Source organism: Xenopus laevis, chromosome 5L (genome assembly GCF_017654675.1).
Source record: "Xenopus laevis strain J_2021 chromosome 5L, Xenopus_laevis_v10.1, whole genome shotgun sequence".
NCBI classification, from domain to species: Eukaryota; Metazoa; Chordata; class Amphibia; order Anura; family Pipidae; genus Xenopus; species Xenopus laevis.
In genome coordinates, this window is record NC_054379.1 from 58,331,059 (window position 1) to 58,342,132 (window position 11,074).

At 39.9% G+C, this 11,074-nt stretch overlaps 1 protein-coding gene across 1 annotated transcript; it reads left to right on the forward strand.

Annotated features, from left to right (window-relative positions):
* The first annotated feature begins 282 nt into the window (after positions 1–282).
* LOC121393894 (T-box transcription factor T-like) lies at positions 283–7,148 on the forward strand. The gene is made up of 6 exons (XM_041563737.1): positions 283–417; positions 1,595–1,656; positions 1,850–1,911; positions 2,371–2,547; positions 2,953–3,085; positions 4,245–7,148. The coding sequence occupies exons 1-6, from the start codon at positions 283–285 to the stop codon at positions 4,507–4,509; spliced, it is 834 nt and encodes a 277-aa protein (XP_041419671.1). The 3' UTR covers positions 4,510–7,148.
* Positions 7,149–11,074: the final 3,926 nt, after the last annotated feature.

The window sequence follows — 11,074 nt, forward strand, 5'->3', positions numbered from 1 at the left end:
TAGGATCTTGTTGAAATAGAAGGCTTGCACCGAGGCATGAGAAAATCATGCATTATAGTTCTTATGGTTGTCCCTACTTGGCACCTTAGTTCCTCTTTTAAATAAGATTTCCAAATAGGCTGGTAATGGAGTTGGTTTGCACTCATGTTAATTAGCTGTTTATTTAGAGTTGCACTCCTGTTAGTTATCTGGTTATTTAGAAACCATAACAGATTATTTAAGTTATAGATCCGGCAGGGAAATCGCAGTGCTAGTGAGTATACAATTGACTTTAGAACCTTGATGGCCGTATCCAACTGGAACAATGAGGTTTATGGAGCCCACTTCTATCAAGGGTTATCGAGCAGACTCAAAGATGACCTAGTTTCCAGGGATCTCCCAGAGCAATTGGAAGACCTGATTGCCCTCGCCATCAAGGTAGACACCCGACTTCGGGAGCACCAATCCGATAAGGAGTGTAATAGAAGATTCCTGCCTATACTGGCACCACTCTTCCAGATAACAGGAACAAGGTGAAGCAGAGCACACTCTGGTATCTTCACAGAGAAAGCCTGGTGCACAGCGTAGAGAGTACGGCAACCCCCAATGTATAGTTGAAATAGAAAAACACTGGCACTCAAGGCAAGTGAAATGCAGGGTTCCCCCTTGCTTTTTATTTCTTGTGCGAACGTGCAACGTTTCGGGGCGAACCCCTTTATCAAGCATCTTCCAGAGACTGCTCCTGTTTCTTCTCCTCCTGTCACCTCTGCAGATTGGTCAGATGCACCTCTCTGAACAAGAGAAACTCCGGAGACGACTGGCTGGATTATGCCTGTACTGCGGTGTTAAAGCCCATGTTGCCAGCAACTGTCCCTTGAAGTTGGGAGGATTTCCATGCTCAGGTAGAACTGGGGAATTTTACCTGGGTGGCATCGAGCCTGCACCCCAAAACAACTCTCATGTTGCCATTACAAATTGAGGTACCTGATAAGATTATCAATGTTTCCGCTTTTCTTGATTCCGGGGCTGCAGGAAATTTCATGGATGCCACTTTTGCCAAGTTCCGAGGATTCCCCTATTCCCTCTATCTTATCCCTTGAGTCAACCACTGGTCCCCCACTGGTCGGATCTCTACATCGAGTGAAACTATCTTTTCTTTTAATAACTGTGTATCAGCTTCTGTATTGCCGGTTCTACCCTGGCTCCGTCTGCATAATCCTTCTATTGACTGGTCAGCCAACCAGATATCTCATTGGAACCCATTTTGTCAGAAGAACTGTTTGCCTGCTAAGTCAGTTCAACGGGTGTCCCTCGCTGCATATAGTAACATAGTTAAATTGGGTTGAAAAAATAGGGTTGAAATCAGGTTGAAAAAAGACAATGTACATCAAGTTCAACCCCTCCAAATGAATCCAGCATCCATACGCACACCCCTTCCTACTTTCACATAGATTTTATATATATATATATATATATATATATATATATATAACTTATAAAAGTTGAAATTGATGTACCCTTGTGAAGCTGATATATTTCTGGCATTATAAAAAGGGGTTTATAATATACAAACATTTTAATACATTTTAAATTATATTTTTATTTTTCATTTTAGATTACATCCCTCAAGATTAAACACAACCCATTTGCTAAAGCTTTCCTTGATGCCAAAGAAAGGTATTATAGTTTTCTTATATTTTAATTTCCAGTAATGTGCAAATATTATTTTTTTCTAAATTTGTTATGCAGAGATCCATTGATTGGTCATTATTTTGATTAAAATGACTAAACACCTTACACACAAAAATGCATTCAAATATAAACTTCCTTTTCTTTTTCAATTTATGACATTTTGTTTTTCTGATAACAGGAGTGATCATAAGGATTTTATCGATGATACAGAAAACGGTCAGCAATCTGGTTACTCACAGTGTAAGTTTTGCCATGTCTCACCAGAGCCCTCTCAAAATATATTAATGAAAAACTGTCAGGAGACATTAATGCAAGATGTCCACTACACATTACACATATGCAAAATATTTGAACCAATTATCATGATAGAATTGTGCTGCCAAAGTGCACGGCAGGACTTTTGTTTTTCTGTGGTCACACAAATGCAAAACAGACAATGACACAACCATCAGAAAGTATACATATCTATGCAAACCGTAATACATATTTTATTAGGTATTGTTAAAACATTTAAAAATGTCAAAATTAAATTAAAACAATTTCCTTCAAAAAACAACATAACTTTAGTCTATATTACAGAATTATTTTGGCACAAATAATAAGTGGTTGATAAAAGTATTCCTTCTATCAGTGAACTGTGAACTTGTATCCTGCTTTAAAAAAAAAATTGTTTTTTTAAATTTTACAATCCTTTTCCAGTGGGCAACTGGCTGATTCCTGGGACTGGTTCCCTCTGCTCTCCTACTAATCATCATTCTCAGTTTGGTGGGCCACTGTCAATACCATCATCACATGGGTGTGAGAGATATACTACTTTAAGAAACCACAGATCCTCACCTTACCCCAGCCCATATACCCACAGGAACAATTCTCCTCGTAAGTATTCATTGCACATGCGGCTTTTAGAAACATACTAAACATATAAAGCCTTTGTGATTTTTTTTTATCAAATGATACATTTTAGCTTTATCAATGTCACAGAGAATATTTTTTATTAAAGAGATCTCTTTTAATACTGCAACCCTCCTATTTACACCTGTGAAATCAAGTTTGTGGAGAGGTGTTTGTTTTAATCAGTCTATTAAAGCCAAAATAAGAAATGTAATGTTTTTTTCCATTGAATCCTAAATTCTTAAGTACACCAACAGACAGAAATGCATGATATACTATCCATATGATTTTGCTATTCAACAAATTCTTAGCGAACTTAGCATACGAACACAAAGTGGCACTGTTTGTTTAACCTGTTTCACTAACAATAAGGTGTTGTTTCTCTTGCAGCAAGCTACACTGAAAACTCATCTGCATGTCTGCCAGTGTTTCAGTCAAATGACCACTGGCCTGGTTTACAGATGCAAACTCATCCAAGCATGCTGTCAATAAATCACACCAATGGAAGCTCATCCAACTCTTGGTAGGTAACAGGATTTGAATATTTTTTAAATATTTATGTTTATTTTGTTCAGTGTATTATACTGTTTGGAAATATGAGCCAAAGGCAGAAGTGACATAAATAGATAATTATTTTAAATTATAGTTGATTTTGTGATGTTATTGTTTAATACAAAAGGCATAGCTTAGACTAATCCTTCTGGCAATGGACTGTACCTCATATTTCTTAATACCTGAACTACATTTTTAATTCACAGTTTTTCAGAAATCCTTTATATGGCTGATTTCAATAATGAAGTTTAACAGTTATTTTTAGAGATTACTGACTCATAGCAATGTCTTTGGATACTGCCTCATGACCACAACATTGGTCCTATAAGCACCTTATAAGTGAGAGATCTGCAAGACCAACATTATTAAAGACATAAGGCCACCATTAATATGATATAGGGTTTGGCCTACCATCTTGGAGAATAGCTCTACTAAAATACAAAAATCCATATGACTTAAAGTAACATGCCAATACTAATTAAAGAGATTGTTCACCTTTAAATTAATCTAGTTAATTAGAGATTGCTATTCTGAGACAATGTTTAATTGGTTTTCATTTTTAAATATTTGTAGTTTTAGAATTATTTAGCTTTTTATTCAGCAGCTCTCCAGCTTGTGATTTAAGCATTCTGGTTGGAAGACAAATAATTCAAAAACTATACAAATGGCAACATGACGCCGAATTGAAAAGTTGCTTAGAATCAGTCATTCTTTAACATTCTTAAAGTTAAATTAAAGGTGAACCACCCTTTAAAGTACAATGACAGATTGCTGCAAACATATGAAAAAAATGATCGATACATATGTCCTAGCCCAACGTTTTCTCAAAGTATTCTTTACAAGTACAAACAGGAATAATGTTTTGGTCTTGGAAAACTCTCGCCTATTAAAAATCACAGATATGGGAGACTGGTTTGCACTACCATACAGGGATTACTTTGATGTGGGCCTAGGAATTTATAAAACAAATTTATGTCTATCATATACCTTTCAAATTGGTCATATTGTCTTCTATCATAACCAATACTCTTCTGATGGACAACAAGGTCCATCACAGTAATTCTTCAACATTCTTGCTGCTATTACAGTTTTAGTGAATTAAGTTTTCATATGTGTTTCACCTTTTACAGTCAGTATCCAAGTTTATGGTCAGTAAGCAACAGTACAATCGCCCCATTGCCTCAAACAGGATCAGTTGCTAATGGACTTGGATCACAGTATCTTCGGAGCTCAACTTCTCTTTATGCACCATACAATCAGATAGTCCCTTCCCCCACCATGGAATCACCCATATATGAAGGTACTTCCACCGAAATTGAAGAAAACCAATATGACGTCTCAGCACATGACAGACTTGCACCTTCTTGGACATCTGTGACACCACCCTCATTATAGGACAGAAACTTGTTTCTATTGACATTTGGCCTCTGAAAACATGAATGCAGCTTATTTTGCAAATTGAAACTCTTATCAAGAAGACATCAAGAACTGAGAAATCTTAGTTGATGATACTGTACAGAAAATGTTTTGTCCACCAGTAGATCCTATTCTTTAAATTCTCAGTGCTCTTTTATTCATGATAAATGTACCATATTTACATATGAAATATCACCTTCATTTTAATACAGCACCATAATGTATTAGTTTTTTTAATTTTTTTCACATCAGTGTTCATTACATTTCATATGAGCAATGCATGCCATCATTTTCAAAAACACTTTCATGTTTTTATATTGATTTTATATGTGTTTTTAATTGTTTTAATATATTATCTGCTTTTAGTTCAGTAATGTAAATAATGAAATTAAAAGGAGACAATTATCATAGGTATTGAAATAAAGTTAATGAAAATTTTAAAATGTAACATATGAATGATACCTACTAGCTACTAGTAAATTACTAGCCAGTTTTCCGATTTGGACTATTTATAGACTTATTTAATTATACCAACGGAAAGCATATCAAGCTGTCAAACTTTGATCCAATGCTAGAAATTGTCTGGGTGAGGATGAGGAGATGTGTCTATGCAAGCAGTTGGATAAACAAAAATCTCAACAGCTTTGCTTAAGAACTATTCCTTTTGCAAACATGTATAATACTCAAGGCTGCCATCAGGGGGGCACAGGGGTCACAGTTGTCCTGGGCCCACGGATTTTTGTGTGTTAGGGGGGACCGGCCGTGCTTCACTTACTTGATAAGCTGGGCCCCCCTGCTGTCAGCCTGCTGGAAAGTTTAGAAGAGAGGACGGGAGCTCCGGTGTACCCTGATTGGTTGTTTAATTTGAAGTACCAGTAAAGCTGTACAGGGATTGGACAATCTAGCCTATCCAATCCCAATGCAGCTTCACCGGGACTTAACTTAATTGACCAATGAGGATCCAGAGAACTGAATAGGACGGAAAGAATGCTGGCACCGGAGCTCCCAATATCTCTTTTAAACTTTACAGCAAGTTGACAACAGGGGGCCCGGCTAATCAAGTAAGTAAGCATGGCCGGGCCCCCCCTTAAGAGCCAAACTTATGGGGGACCCTGGCAAGCAATTTTGGGCGGGCTGACCACCATTTTTTTAACTTAAAGAGCGTGCACATGCGCATAGTGCAAGTGCAATGACACTGAGAAATAACAGCGGCAGTCGGGGAGAGAGGGGCCTGGACATGGGTATGTGTGCGTGCTCATATGTACCCATGTTTCCTCTCCTAGCAATACCTGAAAATGGATATAGAAATATACTATGTAATGGAGGAGATATGTGTTTCCTTAATATCTGGGTTAGCCTTAATATTTTTTACCTTAATAATTGGAATAGCAACGTTTTAAGTTAAGCAAAGCTACACTTGTTATCCCCCACATTACCGCCTCCCCCCCACACATATCTATGCACCAGTCAGTATTGGTTTTACCAGCCTTGTGTTGTTGAACATATAATGGGTTTATAAGTTTCTTCTTTATGGCCTGGGTATCATTTTACTCTCCCACCCCACATGAATATGTCAGATTATACCACTCTATTTACTGAAATATGACCGTCTTTGGTGTCATGATCCTAAAGTTTAACTTTGGGGTTCTGGCTCAAAGAACAAACTCCCTGTGGGAAAGTTGCATCAGGTCTTGGGCATCGTCTTTTATCATGGACTGGCTGCAGGGCGGTAGATTATACCACTCTACTTACTGTAATATGACCTTCTTTGGTGTCATGATCCTAAAGTTTAAGTTTGGGGGTCTGGCTCAAAGAACAAACTCCCTGTGGGAAAGTTGTATCAGGTCTTGGGCATCGTCTTTTGGTCATGGACTGGCTGCAGGGCAGTAGGGCGAAAGAGGTCCATGTAAGACAGAGCTATTTCCCACCACACATTGTCCATGTCCTTAAGCTGATAAAGAGATGGGGCATTGGGGTGGCAGAGACCACATTGACCCAGAGGAAACAATTGTATGCCAGGGTACTATTAACCTACTTTTCTGTCCCGCTGGCCATTGGCTGGAGGAGACATTGAAATATTTAAACAGCATGAGACTTCCTGTGAAGCTATTTGATAATGCCTGGCTGTCACTGCAGGGCAAACTGTAGTCAAGAATACTTTTTGGTGGGTTGTTCTGTATCATATAGTTTATATGAGGGTGTGCTGAAGGTGTTGGGTATTTATAATATATGTATTAAGGATTACACTGAGAGAGCCTACGGAATCATTCACAGAAACCACCGTCATAACAGAGAGACAGTGTATATTATTTTGTCTGTGATGCGGTATCACCTCTGGTGTATGAGATGCAAGAAAACTATCTGGAGAGAGAATGAGTCAATATACCTTACAATAAACAAAATTGTAAGGGAAATAAGTTTTATTAAGATAAATGAGATCCAAATGTAAAGTGGGAATGAGAAATATTGGATGAACTTGGATTCCTCTTGGACTCATTATTTTACATTCTCTTTGTAAATAATGTAAATATTGCCATATTGTATTATTCTGATATGTAATGATTTTTTTTGTTTTGTAAAAGTTTTTAAATTTTAATAAAAATCCCTATTTACTGTAATATGAACAAGAGCACTGAAGAGATAGTAGAGAAAGTAGCTCACAGGGTTCCTGGGAAATCAGTGCATGTTTTTGACCAAATCAATAAGCAAGGGTTAGGTGAAATGAGAAATAGCAGGCCATTAAAAATTCCATACTTTTTTCACCTATGCGGGCATGTGCATTTTATCCTATAGGGAAGGAGATAAGTTGCACCAGCATCCAGAGGACACATACAGTCAGGCTGCTGCCTGGTAGGGATGTAGCGAACGTCGGAAAAAAAGTTCGCGAACATATTCGCGAACTTGCGCAAAAACGCGAGCGGTTCGCGAACGGTTCGCGAACCCCATAGACTTCAATGGGAAGGCGAACTTTAACATCTAGAAAAGACATTTCTGGCCAGAAAAATGATTTTAAAGTTGTTTAAAGGGTGCAACGACCTGGACAGTGGCATGCCAGAGGGGGATCAAGGGCAAAAATGTATCTGAAAAATCTGCCTGTGTGTGCTTGGAAGAGATAGTGTAGGGGGAGAGCTGTTAGTGATTTCAGGGACAGATGATAGTAAGTTTGCTGGCTAGTAATCTGCTTGATACTGCTCTGTATTGGAGGGACAGAAGTCTGCAGGGATTTGAGGGACATTTTAGCTTAGGTAGCTTTGCTGGCTAGTAATCTACTGTTCTCTTTAAACAACTGCCATACGTTGACCTTGTAGGCATTGTTTGCCCAGTTTTTTTGGACGCAGCCACTGAAGCACAGTTGCCATAAAAAATATGCCATATAAATGCTGAAAATAGTCATTTTTCGCCATACGTTGACCTTGTAGACATTGTTTGCCCAGTTTTTTTGGTTGCAGCCACTGAAGCACAGTTGCCAGAAAAAATATGCCATATAAATGCTGAAAATAGTCATTTTTTGCCATACGTTGACCTTGTAGGCATTGTTTGCCCAGTTTTTTTGGTCGCAGCCACTGAAGCACAGTTGCCAGAAAAAATATGCCATATAAATGCTGAAAATAGTCATTTTTTGCCATATACGTTGAGTCAACGTATGGCAAAAAATGACTATTTTCAGCATTTATATGGCATATTTTTTCTGGCCTCTGTGCTTCAGTGGCTGCGGCCAAAAAAACTGGGCAAACAATGCCTACAAGGTCAACGTCGTTGACCTTGTAGGCATTGTTTGCCCAGTTTTTTTGGCCGCAGCCACTGAAGCACAGAGGCCAGAAAAAATATGCCATATAAATGCTGAAAATAGTCATTTTTTTGGTCGCAGCCACTGAAGCACAGTTGCCAGAAAAATTATGCCATATAAATGCTGAAAATATGCATTTTTTTGGTTGCAGCCACTGAAGCACAGAGGCCAGAAAAATTATGCCATATAAATGCTGAAAATATAAATTTTTTTGGTTGCAGCCACTGAAGCACAGAGGCCAGAAAAATTATGCCATATAAATGCAGAAAATATGCATTTTTTTGGTCGTAGCCACTGAAGCACAGTTGCCAGAAAAATTATGCCATATAAATGCTGAAAATATAAATTTTTTTGGTTGCAGCCACTGAAGCACAGAGGCCAGAAAAATTATGCCATATAAATGCTGAAAATATGCATTTTTTTTGGTCGCAGCCACTGAAGCACAGTTGCCAGAAAAATTATGCCATATAAATGCTGAAAATATAAATTTTTTTGGTTGCAGCCACTGAAGCACAGAGGCCAGAAAAATTATGCCATATAAATGCTGAAAATATGCATTTTTTTTGGTCGCAGCCACTGAAGCACAGTTGCCAGAAAAATTATGCCATATAAATGCTGAAAATATAAATTTTTTTGGTTGCAGCCACTGAAGCACAGAGGCCAGAAAAATTATGCCATATAAATGCAGAAAATATGCATTTTTTTGGTCGTAGCCACTGAAGCACAGTTGCCAGAAAAATTATGCCATATAAATGCTGAAAATATAAATTTTTTTGGTTGCAGCCACTGAAGCACAGAGGCCAGAAAAATTATGCCATATAAATGCTGAAAATATGCATTTTTTTTGGTCGCAGCCACTGAAGCACAGTTGCCAGAAAAATTATGCCATATAAATGCTGAAAATATAAATTTTTTTGGTTGCAGCCACTGAAGCACAGAGGCCAGAAAAATTATGCCATATAAATGCTGAAAATATGCATTTTTTTGGTTGCAGCCACTGAAGCACAGAGGCCAGAAAAATTATGCCATATAAATGCAGAAAATATGCATTTTTTTGGACGCAGCCACTGAAGCACAGTTGCCAGAAAAAATATGCCATATAAATGCTGAAAATAGTCATTTTTTGCCATACGTTGACCTTGTAGACATTGTTTGCCCAGTTTTTTTGGTTGCAGCCACTGAAGCACAGAGGCCAGAAAAAATTAAACCAGTAGGGTTTGCACCCTAGTTTGTAATGGTGGCGGAGGGAGGAGGAGGACGCTAAAGGACAGCTGTGTGTGGAGTCATGAGGCTTGAAGAGAAGGACAGCTGCATAGAAGTCAGAACAAGTCTTCCGGCGTGCAGTAACCCTCCGAGATCCACCCCTCATTCATTTTAATAAAGGTCAGGTAATCGACACTTTTGTGACCTAGGCGAGTTCTCTTCTCAGTTACAATCCCTCCTGCTGCACTGAAGGTCCTTTCTGAGAGCACACTTGAGGCTGGGCAAGACAAGAGGTTCATGGCAAATTGTGACAGCTCTGGCCACAGATCAAGCCTGCGCACCCAGTAGTCCAGGGGTTCATCGCTCCTCAGAGTGTCGATATCTGCAGTTAATGCCAGGTAGTCCGCTACCTGCCGGTCGAGGCGTTCTTTGAGGGTGGATCCAGAAGGGTTGTGGCGCTGCCTTGGACAGAAAAACATTTGCATGTCTGACGTTACAGACTGGCCAAAGGGCTTTGTCCTTGCAGGTGTGATCGTGGCAGGATTACTGGCACCTCTGCCCCTGGAATGTTGATGAGTTCCTGAAGTGACATCACCCTTAAAAGCATTGTACAACATGTTTTGCAGGCTGGTTTGTAAATGCTGCATCTTTTCGGACTTGTGGTATGTTGGTAACATTTCTGACACTTTATGCTTGTACCGAGGGTCTAGTAGCGTTGCGACCCAGTACAGGTCCTTCTCCTTAAGCCTCTTGATACGGGGGTCCTTCAACAGGCATGACAGCATGAAAGACCCCATTCTCACAAGGTTGGATGCAGAGCTATCCATCTCCGCTTCCTCATTATCAAGGACTGCATCATCCACGGTCTCCTCCCCCCAGCCACGTACAAGACCAGGGGTCCCCAAAAGGTCACCACTAGCCCCCTGGGAAGCCTGCTCCTGTTGGTCCTCCTCCTCCTCCTCCACAAAGCCACCTTCCTCCTCTGACTCCACTTCTGGCACCTCTCCCTGCGTTGCAGCAGGTGCCTGGGTTCGTTCTGGTGATTCCGACCAGAAATCGTGCGCTTCCAGCTCCTCGTCACGCTGGTCTACAGCCTCATCTGTCACTCGTCGCACGGCACGCTCCAGGAAGAAAGCGAAGTGTATTAGGTCGCTGATGGTGCCTTCGGTGCGACTGACCATATTTGTCACCTCTTCAAAAGGTCGCATGAGCCTGCAGGCATCGCGCATAAGCACCCAGTAACGGGGGAAAAAAATCCCCAGCTGTGCAGATCCAGTCCTACCACCCAGTTCAAAAAGGTACTCGTTGACGGCCCTTTGTTGTTGCAGCAGACGTTCCAACATAAGGAGCGTTGAATTCCAGCGAGTCTGGCTGTCAGAAATCAAACGCCTGACTGGCATGTTGTAGCGCTGCTGAATGTCAGCAAGGCGTGCCATGGCTGTGTAGGAACGTCTGAAATGGGCCGACACCTTTCTGGACTGGGTGAGAACGTCCTGGAATCCTGGGTACTTGGAGACAAAACGTTGGACTATTAAATTTAACACATGTGCCATG